The sequence below is a fragment of the Ammospiza nelsoni genome, chromosome Z (assembly GCF_027579445.1).
Source record: "Ammospiza nelsoni isolate bAmmNel1 chromosome Z, bAmmNel1.pri, whole genome shotgun sequence".
NCBI lineage: Eukaryota > Metazoa > Chordata > Aves > Passeriformes > Passerellidae > Ammospiza > Ammospiza nelsoni.
The window spans coordinates 76,357,069-76,373,112 of record NC_080669.1 but is presented as its reverse complement, the minus strand read 5'-3'; the positions used below and the strand labels follow the sequence as shown (position 1 = coordinate 76,373,112).

Here is a 16,044-nt window from a genome sequence, read left to right as displayed (position 1 = left end):
TTTTACTTGGTGCCATTTTTAGTTGTAAACTTTTTAATACACTAAGAACAGTAATTTTCATAAATCTTCTTTTAGTTCATCCCATACTACTTAGTAGATTGTAGCAATTCTTTTCCAGTGAATTCTTGCCTTTTAGCATCATTATTCAACTTCTCACATGCCTCTTATGCCATGTAGCTTAGTATATTTTACTTTTTCTTATTTCATTACCCTTGTATCTCTTGTCTTTTCTTTTTTGCTTTCTCATCCATCCCTCCTTCAAGAAAATGTCTTCTACTGGCTTTCTCATATACAACATCATTGCTATAATTTATCTGAAATGCAGTTTAAAATACCATTGTTCAGCTAGTTCAAAACACTGTTTAGATAGTTGTTCTGTCTTAAGGGGCTAATTCCCATTCATTACAAAACTCAATAAAATTGACTCACATTACGTTACAATTAATTCTTTGCAAACTGAAAGTCCATACAACTTTTTGCATTGTTTTAGTAAATTTTAAATTTTAAATTTGTGCCTTTATTTGCATTGAACTCAAAAAAGACAAGGTAATATTTTCACCAAATTTTATAGACATGTTTGAAATTTTATCAAGTTATGAATGGGAGGGATAGCCACAGTATGTGACCTGTAATATTAAATAAATCCAAGAGTCCCTTTTGGCATTTACAAGGAAGAAGTAATTTTTCTCTCTCCCCTGATCTTTGAGCATTTTCTGAAAGATTCTGTATCTCAGAGGAAAGTTATGGAATTTTTTTCACAGTATTTTTGTTGCAGAGTCTTGTGATGAAGTCTTGTGGCCAATTTTGTCCACATCAGAATGAACTGTGACATTTTCTTTGTCTGATTTTAACATCTGTTAATGTCTTTTTTGGTTTTAATGCAAATGTATGTTGTCGTGGGACCCATGAAACTTTTCCCTTTAAGCTTGTGCCTGCAATGAGGAGGTCATGTTTGCTGTCCTTTCTTTTCAGAGCTTCAGTGAACACCTTCTCTGCTGCTTTTTTAGAGCTATGCTGATCAGCTGTGTTGGGATGGGAGCTGTTAGCAGCTTCGTGGTTACTGCATTCTGAACAGGACAAATTTTCCTTTGTTAAGTATAAGTAATGAGAGAAACTGTAACTATCTCTGCAAGATGTCTGAGTAGGTTTATAATATGTTTGAAGGGTTGTCTTTGCAAAACAAACGTCTTTTGGATCTTTCTATATCACCTAAAGGGATTTGTTGTTTTAAGGGAAAAACAAGTTCTGATCTGAATGCCATTCCTCCATTGTGTAGATTGTTGTGGGATTTAATTATCTTCACAACACAGAACTGAAGACATAAGGTTTTGCTGCTCACTGTAAGTCTTCCTAAATAAACTGTTTCCTGCTGCTCTGATCTGAAATTTGAGTCAAGACTTGATGTTTCTTTGAAGGTGCTCTTCATACATACTCTTTACAGGATCAGCTAAAAATCTTACTGCTTAATCATCTTTATGTTGTTAAAACAATGCTTCTGGATTCCTCTGTGTTTTCTGCTTACATGGTTTGTTTGGGGATTTTGGTTTGTTTGTTTTTAATTCCAGGTGACTTTTTCAGAGTGTGTAGTAACTCTGATTTGGTGTTTGTGTAACATGACAGTCTGTCTTTGGGTTCTAGCATTGTTGGAAATAGTTTCACTTGGGAAACAGCAATCAATTATCTTCTAGTAGTGACAAGAAAGGGAGTATTTCAGGATGAAAAGCTGTATCCAAATTGTGTGGGCTCAGTTGAGTGAACTTGTTATGCCTCTCACTGATTTCTAGTTGGTGTAGCCAAACTACTTAAAGGTGCTTAATGGTACAGATGAAAACTGGGAAAGGAAGTACCAGTTCTAAACCTCATTTAAATCCTACATGTACAGGAATTCTATAAGGGCAAAATTTGGTTATGGATGTTAACACGTCAACTTTTAGAGTTCACACTAATTTGTTTCCAAAATAACAATTTCTTAATGCTGAGACAGACACCCCAAAATCGGAGGGGCCACAAGGAAATAACTGCATTAAAAACATACTACCTTGGGAAAGGAAAAGTTTGAAACTCAGCTTGCTTCCCATAAAATTGTGCTTTTGTAAAGGTTAGCATTGTGAAAATCCTCAGTTCCATACATCTTGAATTTGAAATGACTGTCCTGAAGTTCCCCGTAGCAACTGCATTTGAATGTGTCAAGGCCAGAATCATAACATACTGACCATCTTGCTATGTATGCAGCACCAGGTGGATTTGTAGAAAATTATGCCACATTTCAGAGGAAAGAAATACTGTATTTCAGCATTTACAGCAGAAAATTTATAAAGACTCTTCTCAGCTCAAATGTTTAAACCTTTATCAAACTAAAATTTAATTGTAATTATAGAAAAATGACTTTCATAAGAGTTCTACAGTCTTCCAGTTTTTCTCTTTTCTGATATGTTAATGACTACCTCTCATCTTGACTAGACTAGAAGAGGAACTGGCTCACCCTTGTGCCATTAGAAGTATTTCAAGATGCTTGTTGGTTTTGCAGAGGATCCACTTTAATATGTTCTTTGTTTATTGAGCCCTGATTATTTGGTGTTTTTTCCTGGATTTAAGGGTTTCATTTTGAAAAATATTCCAAGCATTGCTTAGTTAAAAGTCTAAATTATATATAACTTGGTAAAGTCAAGGAAGATCTGATTTCTCCAACATACTTTGTGCTGGAATGGTTTTGCTCCTACTTGCAGGGAATTTTAAGATATGGTGTGTCTGTCCCATTCCAGAAGGTAACTGGGATTTGTGTGGGCATTGTACATACTTTCTGGGGCCTTCATTTTTTGGTGCTAGTTTTTCAAAAGTAGATGTTGGATAAGCTGGTATTGGTACCTCGCAGGAATCAGCCACTGCACTTATGTATGATCTATTACTGGTAATAGAGGAGACATTTTCAGCACAGAGCCTTGCCTGGTGGCTGCTTTCCTGCTATTTGTTTCCTACTTTAGACTTTGCTACTAAGGTAAATATTTTGATTCTTGCTCCTACAGTATTTTTCTGGATAGGAAGAGTGAACTTCATGTATGTCGCATGGAATTCTTAGCAGCAACACTGAATTTGACCCAAAGCACCAATTTCATTATACTTTGATTTGTCTGAAATATGATGCTTTGTCTGTTTGCAGATTTAGTGCAATGTTTAATTAGTTGATTTTTGAAAAATTACTTTGGCAAATGTGATAGACGTTTATTACCTAACTTGTCAGAACAATTTCTTGAAAGTCCAAAACTGCTCTTGGTTCATTGACATGGGTACTTTATTGAGTTCCTCTTGTTTCTGGGAATAGCTAAGGCTATTTTGCATAAATAATTTTTGCAGCAATGCATTGCAATGTGTAAATATGGCCCAGCAATTTGTCTGATGTCAATTACAGTATGCACTGCAGACTTTTCATGTGTCTAAGGATCTAAAGGTGGATATTGATCTTGGCTTATGTGCCAGGATATGTGCTTGAAATTTTTGGCTTGAATTTTCTTCTAGCCAAAAGATAAATTTGACTAAATACAAATACCAAAAAGCCTCATATTAGCTTCTGGAGAATTAACTTTTCTGTTGCTCAACACTGTCAGCTGTTCTAGCTGACTCTTTTCATGTCAGAAAATTAAAACTGTTTACTTAAAATTTGGAGGTTTTTTTTTGCTCTGTGGGAATACTACCAGCAAACAGAAAAAAATAGCATGGAACCTTTTTTGTCTTTCAAATTACTGAACTGTTGTTTTCATTGAATAACTTTTCTTCAAATATACATTCTGTTTAATCATCTCTCGAGCTATTTTCCTGTACTATTTTATATTTAAAGCTAAAACATCAGCAATCTTTTGTTGTTGTTCATGATGTAATTGTTATCTTGAAGAAGCAAAACTAGTAGCTTCATGCAATATTTGCAGTGATAAGGACTGAGAATGTTTCTATGCAATAGTAAGAAAAATAAGCATTTATGTGTTAATTAGCATTGATGTGCCTAGAAGTCACAGATAAGAACTAAAATAATGGTTTTGGTTTCCTTATTTTCTGCAAAGGTTTTGGTTGTATTATATTCCTTATATAGAAGGTTTTGTTTTATAAGAAGAGAAATTCTGAGGAATGATCTGATTTTATTTAATTAAGATCTTTTGTCTCAGGCTCAGTAAACAACCTGAATACATGGCTGGAAAAATAAATTAGTCATAAATTTCAGATCCCAAGCATTAATCATTGTAGGGTCAACAAATGGTTTGGGTTAGAAATTACCTTAAAGATCTTCTCATTTCTACCCCCTGCCATGGGCAGGGACGCCTTACACTGGATCAGGTTGCTCAGAGCCCCATCCAGCGTGGCCTTGAGCACTGCCAGGGATGGGGCACCCACAACTTTTCTGGGCAATTTGTTCCAGTACCCCACCACTCTCTCAGTAAAGAACTTCTTTCCAACATCTAGACTAAGTCTCTCCTGTTTTGTTTTAAAACTGTTCCCCCTTGTCTAGTTGCTATCTGGCAGTGTAAAAAGCCACCCTCCTTTTTTTGTAAGCCCCTTTTAAGTACTGAAGGGAGTTTTAATAGAAGCATATTAACAGATAATTGCATGCTGGGTTTCGCAACTGTACAAAATACCTTAACTTCTTTAACAATAAATTGAGTTGGCCTAAATTTCAATGCATATGTTCAAAAGCAATGACAGCAAAAATTCAGAAGCACTCCCCAACACTGATTCATAAAAGCAAGGGAGTTTGTGCAGTGTTATATTTATTTCAATTGCCAACCTTCCTTCTTTTTATTCTGAGTATTCCTTTATTTTTTGTACAGCATCTTGGAAAGCTAGGCTGCTGTAGCCTCCTTTTATCAATTTCTGTACAGACAAAAAGTCAGCAATAAGGCCAGCAGTAAGTTCCTACAGTAATCATATAGCTTGAGAACATCATTGATGCCAATCTAAATATGACTTCTCTTGGCATTTAGAGAGAGTGTGTGTTGGATGTGTTCCCTGCTCTCTGCCTGGGTATTTCCAAGTTTCCTTTTGAAATATCCTCCTTCCCTCCTTCTAAAAATGTTTATTTCTTCTCAGAGTATTTTGCACTATTTTAAAATTCTTTTTGAATCTATGTTTCTTAGCTGTGGTTAATGATGACCTCTGTTGTATCATGGAATTATTCTGTTACCATGTCCAGATCCTTCTCTGACCAGCCTGTCTGGATCCCATCTTTCAAAGCCTGAGCTAAGGACTGGAGTAAAAGCAGGGAGTCTGAAACTTCTTTTTTTTTTTTAGGCTGGGAGCCTTTCCATTGTGCTACTGTTGGGACAGTTGAGGAAGAATTGTTCTAAAAAATATGTTATAGCAGGTTCCGTGAAATGTAGGACATACTTCTCCCTAACATTGCCATTCTCCATCCTGCTGAATTGATTGAAGCAGAGAATCCCTGTATGTGCAGCCCCTTGGGTGGTGATGAGGGCATCTCAGTCTCCACCCTTTTTTTGGCATGAGTATGTCTGAAGTGAGCTCTGGAGTTAGCCCTTCACATATGTAGTCAAAAGAAGAGGGTAAGGCACTCAATAGAGGGTTATATCCTTTTGGATACATCCTGTAGGATGTAGCTGTATACCCTTCCGTAAGCTTTACAGCAGAGAAGAGGAGAGGAAAGAGGAAAGACCGTAAATGTCCTACTCAGTTTGTTTTTACCAGTATTCATTTGATTATGTGTTTTTCAGCTGATGATAGAGTATTGAGATAAAAGTGGAACTTCCATCATATGAGCAGATATGTCCTCCTCAGAACTTAAATTCACCTATAAAAATTACTGGGATTTCCCTGTGTTTCCCCTTCTGTTCCTGAAACTGTTCAGGGCACAAAATTATTTTGACAAATGTGAAGCTGGTGGGCAGCAGACTTATCACCAGGGGCTCACTGCGCTGTATAAATAACACACTGGAGCATTTTAAGGGAGAACCTGGTGGAAATGATATCATTAAATTTGCACAATTGAGAAAGAATCAAAGATTTTTCAACTTCAACCAGTGACCTTTTTATGAGTTTATAGGCACTCATGTGGCCTTTTGCATTCCAGTGCCTGAATGCTATGCTGTAACAATAGTTAGCTATTTTATAAGGGTGTTTATTTTCTAAACAGTTTATAACACAGGGAAGTACTTCTGTCCTTTCTTTTTTTTTCTTTTAGTTCCTTGTCTAATACACAACTTTATCTGCTGAGAATTTGCTGTAGATTTAACCTTCAAATCTCTGCTTTTTTAGCTACAGTGGCATGGCTGTTCAACAAGATAGCAGCACTCTTCTTATAGGATAAGGATATTTTATTTCATTTAGCACAGGTTTCAAAGTTGGTTGAGCTAATCCAGAAAGAAACTGCTTTCCTTCCTGCATGTAAATGCCTAACATAAGACAAAAGTTAGACTGTAAGCTTTTATTAGAAAAGGGAGGAATATCCTTTAATGCTCAAATGCTCAGAGAGGATATTTAAGGAAGGTGAGCTTAGTCTCTCTGAAATAATAACAAGACTGAATACATTAGTCATTGGCAAAATAAGAAAAGTCCAGTGGCAGGTATAATGTCTTTTGTAACAAAAGAGGAGCAAGAAAAGGGCAAAATTGAGCTGCAGTCAGTAGGGCTTTTTTTAAATGTCCAAATGAAGACGAGTGACAGTTCTCTAGTATAGAAATTCAGTGGTCAGACTTCAATTTCTAAATGCTGAGAAATGGGAAGATTCATATCCTCACCCCAAACAGGTGGCATTATTCCCTTCTCACACCCTTGTGTGTTCTTTCGTATAATGTCTTCATAGCTGGAAAAGGTGTATTTTAAAATCAAGATACAGAGAGAGATTACAAATATGAATTTGCATTAACTGCAGTTTTGCAGAAACAGAAATATATTTATATTTCCACTGTATTAACTGTCTCATAGGTACGAAAATAGCAATTCAGAGTTTAGATTTCTAAGTGTATTTTAATCTTGGTGTCTCATAGTTCACAAGAAATTGTACCAAGATCTGATCTAAACCATGCAGTTATGTTCCATAGTTTGGAAAGCAAAGATAAATAATTCAAGAAAAAATAAGAGTTTATTCATGTTGATTTTGATTTCATGACAGAAACAGCCTCTCTGATCCTGGAAAGCTCACCTAACGATCAGTAAGAATCATCCTCTTTTCCATGGATGCTTGTTTGAAAGTTGTTACATCAAGCCAGGTGAAACTAATATGAGCACTAATATGAGATTGTTAAGTCAAAAAATAATTGTGCTGTCCGTGTTGAATGGACCCAGCGAAAGTCCATAAGGATGTTACCTTTTTTACTGTCTAACCTCTCTTGAAGGATAATCTGCCAAGATCAGGAAGATCTAATTGACTTGCAAAGTCAACACAAATTGATACTGGATCCTCCTAAAGATAGCATATGCATAAACGTTAGCTAAAGCTGTTTTACAAAGTTGAAGCTGCAAAACACAATACCGAGCTGTGAACCAGATCTGTTCTTTTCCATTAGTTTTTTAAGCCATATGTGGAGAAAGAAATCTTATATAAATAGTATTAGGATATATAGTAATGGGATATATGTATGTATATATATTACTATATATATATACATATATACACACATATATGTACATATACATATATATAATATATAGTAATAGAATATATCCTCTAGATATTTATAGAAATTTTTCTACTATGTACAGTAAAACCCTCTGAAAAGCTTCCCAGACTATAATAAGATATAAGACCAGTCTTACAGATTAATTAGTTTCTCAGTGAGGTTCTCTGATTGATCTTTAACTGCTATATTTTGTAAAGAAATGCTTGGTGAGAAAACAATTTATCTTGAGAGTAAGTGGGCATTGAGTAGTAGATGAAGATTCATTAACATATTTCCTTACAAACTTTTTGATGCTAGCAATCAAGCAAAATGAAGAATTTATTCTTCTCTGGGAAGTAACTTGCATGTAAGTTGTGGAGAGCATTGCATATGTTTGGAGAAGCACTGTAGAAGTGACTGTTCATGTATGCAGTTCTGTGAAATGAATTATTCTTCTGTGTCTTCCCTTTGGTCTCACCAGTGTGGAGTTGGTTAGAATGCTCTTCCTGGCAATAAGAAAAATATTTTATTATGATGGTACTTTTCTTCTGGTTTTTGTTTGTTTGTTCATTTGTTTGTTCGTGTTTTGGGGTTTTTTTTCTTTTGGATGTTTGGTTGGTTGGTTTTGTTTGTTTGGGTTTTTTCCCAGTTGTTTCCTTTAACAGTTGCAGAAGTTTTGAAATTATGTGTAAATGACATCTGAAGAATACATATGCCTATAGTGTCATTTGAGACATGGTGTACACTGATCACACACATTGCAGAAAATGAAGTTTTTCCATTGGTGCTGACAGTCCTTCAGCAAGATATTTGGCATTCTATTAGATTATCAAGTAACTTTTTAGTGAAGTCTTTTTTACTGTTTAAAAAGCCATGCTTGCTAGAGCCAAATGTAAGTGAATGAAGACATGGAAGTAGCTACTAGGTCTTAGCAAACTTAGCAAAAAATTTTGAAAGTTGAAAGTGATTGTACATGGATTTTTCAATTTTAAAAAGGTTTTTTTACATATCCTATTAATTGTTTTATAAAATTTCCCATAAACTGAAAAGGCATTAGCATGTGTTTTATAACCTAATTCTTATTGCTATGTGACTGGATTCTTAGGTGAGCTGAATTCTTGTAAGTATTTCTTTACCACTCTGAACAGAAAAAAAACCACTGCCTACATTATAAAATCGAAGATATTAAAGAAGGATTTTAGTAAGATATTTCTAATGACTTTTGAGCTGCCCTGACTAAAGACAGCATACTCCAGACTTGACCAAAAGTACAGAAAATCCTTGATTTTCTTCAGAAAGGTTGATAAGTCCTTCTCCGTATATATTAGAATTGTACATACATGTACAGTCATGCTTAACTCCTCTGTATGGCATAAGTAAAACTCCATAGATTTGGTTGTTTACAATCCTCAGCAGCTAAGGAAACTGGGTATGTGGCACACTTACTTCAGGGAACATTGTGACAGAAAGAGAAACTTCAATGATAGCTTATAGAGAGCTTTATAATAATTCTATCTGTTCTCTTTTCTGGTGTTCTCTACTTGAATAAATGAAGCTTTACCTATTTCCTAATAAAAGAAAAATGGGTAAGCTTATACAGCAGTCTGAAATATCTGTAACAGGAGAGAGTGCAAATCAAGCAGTAGTTGAATTTAGCACCGGAGAAATAGAAACTTGAAAATTTTGAGATAGAGATAAAATTAGTTTTACAAATATTTAAAGTAGTCAATTTTTTTTTCACTTTCACACATGCTACGTGTATAGTCCTGCTGATTTTAATGAAATTACCAATGGTCGAAAACTTGAATATACATACTAGAGAACCTGGATTTAGAGCCCTCTATGAATTTAATCTGTGGAAATTGTCTTAAAACTTGTGTATATAAATTCTTCTGCCTTCTGGGGCTGGGTGTAAGCTCCTCATGTGCTGTGTAGGCATACAAAGTATGGGGACACAGTGCTCAGCTGCACAGCTGTGCAGCATTCAGCCTGGACCTGGCTGTCATCCAGGCAGCTGCTGGTACACGCAGAGGAGATGGTCTGCCCATGCTGCTGTGCTTCCACCCATCTGAAGTCAAGTGCATAGCCCACAAAATTAATCATTAACTGAGAAACATGGCCAACCACACCATTAAATGTTTTTTATTATTTTCAAAAGAAATATTGATAATTTAACTAGCTTTGGTACATGAGAAATTTGATTGTATAAGGATGGCAACCTAACACAAATAGGTAACAGTGAGCACAATGTGAAGGAAGCAGGGACAACTTTAACTATTACTTTACTTTGTTTATGTTTCACTATGTTGCTTCAAAAACCCCAATATTTGAAGTTAAATTGTTTTTTGAATGACTTGCAGAGTATATTTTGATGGTGGAATCTCATGGTAATACTCTTCTAATTCCAATTAAAGATGTTTAAAAAGAGAAAGAAAAAATCCATCTTGCAATAAAAGTTAGGATAGTAACACAAAAATGGACATAAGTTTTAGAAAGTTAGTGTAGTGATGTAGTATGTATTATCATCCAGGAGATAGGGTTTTTTGGCTGAATGTGTGTGCATAACAATTTGGAGGTGATTTCCTCTCTAAATAATATAGTATGCATCGAGAAGGAGAGAGAGGCACTTAAGGCAAAAATGTTTCTTCCATTGCTGGAAAAAGATTAGCAGTTTAGTCTGACAGCCTGCAAATCTGTATAGTAGGTTCTTCGATAAATAAAAATAGGACATCAAATAAACAAAAGAAATACTTTTGAATTGATTTGTTCTCCTTGTGTCAATTGGAAAAATTTTGCCTGCAAATTTCTTTCTAACATGGGCTTAATCTTGGTTTCAAAATCATAAGAATAGTGTGATATTGTCTACCTATTTATCACTGTGGAAAAGAATCCTGATTTGTGGTTCAGCTAGCTGTTTGTCTGTATTCAAAAAAAATGTTTCAATTTTGTTTTGCGAAAAATCAAGCAACAATTTTGATTGCATCGTCAAACTATCAGCAGGAGGTAAGAAAAAATCTGAAGCCAAAGCTGAGTTCTCAATGATTTGGCCTGTATTTAGGCATATGACCCCGCAAGTTTTGCCACAGGTTGTCTGTTCTTACTGGAAAAGGGAATAGTACTGTCTTGGGTACACTAATTACTATGAATGATAGTAAACAGAAATGTTAATGAGGGACTAAGAATCCATAATTTACTTACAACTGTTAGAAAACCTGGTAAATTCAGAGGATGAACTGAAATAAAACTCAACTTTGTGGAATAGAGCAAGGATATCATCCTACAAAGGTAATTGAAAAGGTGATTCAAAGGTAATTCATTTTTATGACTGAAAATATTTTATTGAAGGAAATGTGTGTGCAATTTATTGTGTTATTATTTCTAATTGTAGTGTGGACTTTAAAAAAAGGCTGTAAAATACATTTAGGTCTATATAACTGTGATCTAACTGATTGCTAGTGGTTATCCTGTGAGTGGTTCCTGAGACAGGACTGTAGTATTGGTCCCTCTTTTTTGTCTTCAGGTTCACATTTGCTTTTCTTACTCTCCACTAATAGGTAGCATAGATCAGTCAGTGTTAAAGGAGTTGCCTCCTGAGCTCCTGGCAGAGATTGAATCCACCATGCCACTTTGTGAACGTGTGAAAATGAACAAGCGCAAACGTAGCACAGTTAATGAGAAACCAAAATATGCTGAAATCAGTTCTGATGAAGATAATGACAGTGAAGAAGCTTTTGAATGTAAGTAGTACATAATTCTGTTCCTTAAGGTGAAAAAAGCTAATATTTTGTTTTTACAAAAAGATAAACGTCTTTTTTAAGTTGGCTACCTTAAAACATACAGTCCCAAGTTTGCTGTCCTGATAACCGCCTGGCCAAGAACCCTTGTTTCTCTTTTAAAAGAAAAAATACTTGATTGCAATTTTTCATCCAAGACAAAAAGCAGTGGGTTGTTAAATTTATTTTCCTGATTACTTTACTGGAAGCTGCTCCCTAGATATTTTTTTTGCTCTCAGTTGTACCATAAAACATTTCTAACTGTACAGAATAAGGAAAATATCCTCTAAAGAAGCACCGAATTTACATACAAGTGTGCGCAGAGAGAAATTTCACTAAATAAATTCTTGACTTCTTCTTAGTTTTATTGATAAGAAAAGTGGAAGATCCCCTTTTGAATTTTTGTAACATAGTAAATTGAGAATCTTACTGCACAGATGTTTCCTAAAATATTTCTCTTGTCATATTCCTTGAAAAATGGAAGTTATTCTTGATGAATTCTCAAAATACCATTTGCTGCTTCTGCTATTCTTGAATTAACTGTTTTCAGAGGAAGAGAGGAAGCTTCTCTTAGAGTTTTGCTGTGCAATTGAATAAAGTTCCTAAGGAAAAAAGAAAAATGTTATTTGCCTCTAAGTTAAGAAGGTATTTCCTGCTTGTTGATAGAAGTACGATTGGTTCGTTTTTGTGGTTGCACAGTTAACCAGCACTTTGTTAGAACAAAGTGAATTAGTTAGTCTGAACTATGTATCCATGCAGAGCAACAGGAGAAACCTGTTAGCCTTAGAAACAATCTTGCCTATAATGATATTTCTCACAAGTTTTGCACCTTTGTTTGTAGAAACATCTTAATGAACTTTCACAATATATAGTGTTTTGGGATTTAGTATTTCTTAAGGTCCAAAAGAGAAAGATTTGTTTGCTCTGCTTCTTAGTATGTTTCAAGTTTTCATCGAACATAAACACTGTGGTTTTACACATGAAAATTATAACACTGTTACCTTTGATCTTTATCAAAAAAGCTGAAAAGAATGTCCTTCTGTTTGTTTGTTTTCCCTTTTAATTATAAATGAATAATGCTTCTCTGTGCATGAATGTGATGTCTTCAGGTCAATTGTAATCAGTCTAAATTTTGGCAAAGGATTAATGACGACTTGCTTCATTCAGGAATTCTGTATTCTCTGTTTACCATATAGTATCACCCTTATATGATGTTAATAATTTAGAATAGTGAATTAAAACAAAAAATTACTAGGCAAAGTTATTTAAGTTGGTTGGGAATGGAGAGAATTGTAAACACTTTCAAATACTTTAATCTATATGTTTGCCATAGTGGCTGTTGAAGTTCTCAAATACAAAGTAGAACAAGTTAAGGAAAACTTCCACAATAATGATATGCCTTGAGGAATTCTAGTTTCAGTATATCCACTCAAGAGATCTGTCCATCATTCTAATCAATTCAGTGAGTACATGTGGTTTAAAAATAAATTACAGTATTTCTTAAAGAATACTGTAGAACTGAATTAAATTTAAAACAAGACATGAAAGATCTGTGGCAAGAAAGATCTATCAGATGTGAAAGATCTATGGCAAGTACGCTGAATAGATTTGTATTGTTACAAATACATGTTTCTTAATTATTCTGTTTGCCTTAAACTGAACTTAAAAATATGTGAAATAGTGATTAGTATAGAAAAGGAGAAGTTTCTTTGAATATTTCATTAAGAAAGGACATGCCATTAAACTAAGTAAGGAGAAATTAAAGATTGATGAAGTCATTATCTTACAGTAATTACTAAATGTGATATTGCATACATGTTTGGCAGAATTTGGAAGGAAATTGCGTGTTTATATTCCACATAGTATTTCTTTATGTATAAAATCAATCCTAACTCTTGAAATGTTATTAATGCTTACTTTTTTAATCAATTTTACTGACTTCAAAATAAATATTGTGGAGCAGTGATTGTGAATAGGTGTTCCAGTATTCACATTATTTGTCTTGCAGAGCTAACAGAACTGTAACACTTTCTGTTTTGTCATGGAGCATTGATAAACTGGTCAATCTAAAATTCTGCCAGAAAGCAATATTGAAAGTTACTTTCCTTGTGGAGATATAACTGGGGTCAGAATTCATCCTACAGAGCTTAGTGTTACAGATGATTTGTAAACTGGAGAAAGGGCCATCTGCCTCTACAAAACACTGTCTCAGAGGGTAAAGGAATCAATTAAGATGTGTAAAAGCTTTCCCCATAGAACTCTTAGTTTCTTCTCCAGTACATTCACTCTAGGTATCATAGAATGGTGTGAGTTAGGTTTAGGAAACAACCTTAAAGATAACCTATTCCCAACTTTCCTGATATGGGTGGGAATGCCCCACTAGCCCAGGTTGCTCAAGGCCCTGTCCAGCCTGATCTTGAACATTTCCAGGCGTGTTGCATCCCTAGCTTCACTGGGCAACCTGCTCACTGCCTCACCACCCTCACATAAAGATTTTCTTTCTGATCTCTAATCTAAACCTGTTCTCTTGCAGTTTCAACTCACTACCCCTTGTCCTAGGACTCCATGTCCTCGTGAAAGAGTTCACACAAGCTAACCTCTAGAGCCTGTCACAATCCCTCCCTCTGGATAGTATCCGTTCCCTCCAATGCACCAGCTCTGTGTTGTCTGCAGCTTGCAGAGGGTGCCCTCAATCTCACTGTCAGTATCTCTGAGATGATACAGTGCTGGGCCCAGCACCCACCCCTGTGGGACACCATTTGTCATTGGTCTCCATGTGGCCATCAAGCCATTGATGGCAGCTCTTTGAGTGTGACCATTCAGCAAAATTCCTACCTGCTGAGGGGTCCAAATGGCTCACCACTGCTTCAGTCACAGTGAACTCTCTCAACCATTTTAGGCAGTGCTAGTACCTCTGCCATCCTGAGCATGACTGTACTTTTCCGCAAAGAAGTCTGATCCAGATGCAGTAAATCTTGAAACCTGAACTGAGTTATTAAAGACTTGAACTACCTCTGTGTACATTTTTGGAATTTGAAACCTCTAGGGTTCATTGCAAAACAGAAGTGTTCCCTCAGGGGTTTATGTTTATTAGTTCTGATCCTAGGCTGACTATTGACTATAGCCTGGTATGTTGCATTTCTTAATAAATGGCTTGTGGTAAGAACTTTTCAGTTCAGTTCCAGTTCTGTCTAAATGCTTTGTGCCATTCTGCTCAGAAACAACCTTATATACAGTCACGCCAAGGAGACTTTGGTAGAGACACACAATATCAGGACTGTTATATGCAGGTCCAGAAGCAATAAACTGGCAATAAACACTGCCAGTCTGGAATGTGATATTTTGGAAGTATTTTGAGCTTTGCAATACAGTCTGTGTAAGACATCTCTTTGGTAGCTCAATTAGCTGATCATGTTAAAAAATGGAAGGTTGGCTGATTTCATGGAGAAAGCTACCCGCTCATCTATTTCCTTTTCTTTAAAACTGACCACTCTGTCAACTTCAAAACATGCAAGAATTTCTTTGAAAGTAACAGAGAACTGTCATTCTGCTCCACCATTTTATTTCCACCACATCTCTATGCAATATTTGCTCCAACTTCTTCAACATTCTCTTCTGCTGAACTTTATGGTCCTGCATGAAAATTAATTAGAATAATTATCTGTGGTAGAGGCTTGCTGTTTGGCACAGAATTTTGACTCCAGCTTTCTCCTTTACACAAATTTCCTGCAGTATATACCAAGGCAAAATTTTAGTTGTCTTGACAAAACAGAATATCTTTTAGAAAATAGATTATCAAGTCTCATTGGAACTCATTGGTGTGTTAGACGGGTAAGGCAATCACTGAATAGGAATATGGATAATCAGTAATAGTCACAATTTAGATAACTGAGGAAATTATCTCCGTATTCTCTTATAGAAGGATGAAACTTTTAAAATTTGTTCAGCTTTGTTTAATCTGCTTTTAAAAGGACAAATGTCCTGTAAATCCGTATTTTTAAATGTTTTCTGGTATCTTTGCCAGTTTTAAGCACAGTTTTTTTATAATTCAAAAGAAAACATTAAAATAAGTAATCCGCAACAGAATTGTATTTGATAACCTAAATGTCCATTTGATTTGGAGAATAGCTATACAAGAATGTTGGACTTGCAAATCATAGAATCATTTAGGACCTTTTTGACCATCAAATCCAATCTATAACTAATGTAAAGTCCACTACAAGACCATGTCCCTAAATCTTACATGTGTACATCTTTCAAATATTTTGAAATGTTTGATTTTGAACTATTAAAAGTGTAAGTTTTCTATTTAAAATGAAAATGCATTTATTTCTAGCTTCTCGTAAGAGACACAAAAAGGATAGAGATGAAGCTTGGGAGTATGAAGAGCATGACAGGAGAAGTTCTGGTGACCATAGGAGAAGTGGTCATTACCATGAAGGAAGGAGGATTTCTGGTAGTGGCCGTTACCGTAATCGCAGTCCCGATGACTCTGATATGGATGATTATTCTCCTCCTCCTAGCCTCAGCGAGGGTAACTGATCACTATAAGAATTTAATTTTATTCCATAATACTAGTGGTTTTTTAATGAATATGCTTAATATTTTAAAGTAGACATCATTGCATGCAATATTGAATACAAGTGTAAGAAATGTAAATAATCCTTTATTGA

The 16,044-nt window shown here is 35.2% G+C and overlaps 1 protein-coding gene across 7 annotated transcripts in view; it reads left to right on the top strand.

The window, feature by feature from the left end:
• The window catches only part of NIPBL (NIPBL cohesin loading factor), a 147,764-nt gene that overhangs the window by 94,762 nt on the left and 36,958 nt on the right, over positions 1-16,044 (top strand). For all 7 annotated transcript variants that reach the window (XM_059492651.1, XM_059492650.1, XM_059492654.1 and 4 more), the window contains 2 exons: positions 11,153-11,335; positions 15,708-15,905. In XM_059492651.1, the coding sequence (XP_059348634.1) occupies positions 11,153-11,335; positions 15,708-15,905 (381 nt within the window). The remainder of the gene's footprint in view (positions 1-11,152; positions 11,336-15,707; positions 15,906-16,044) is intronic.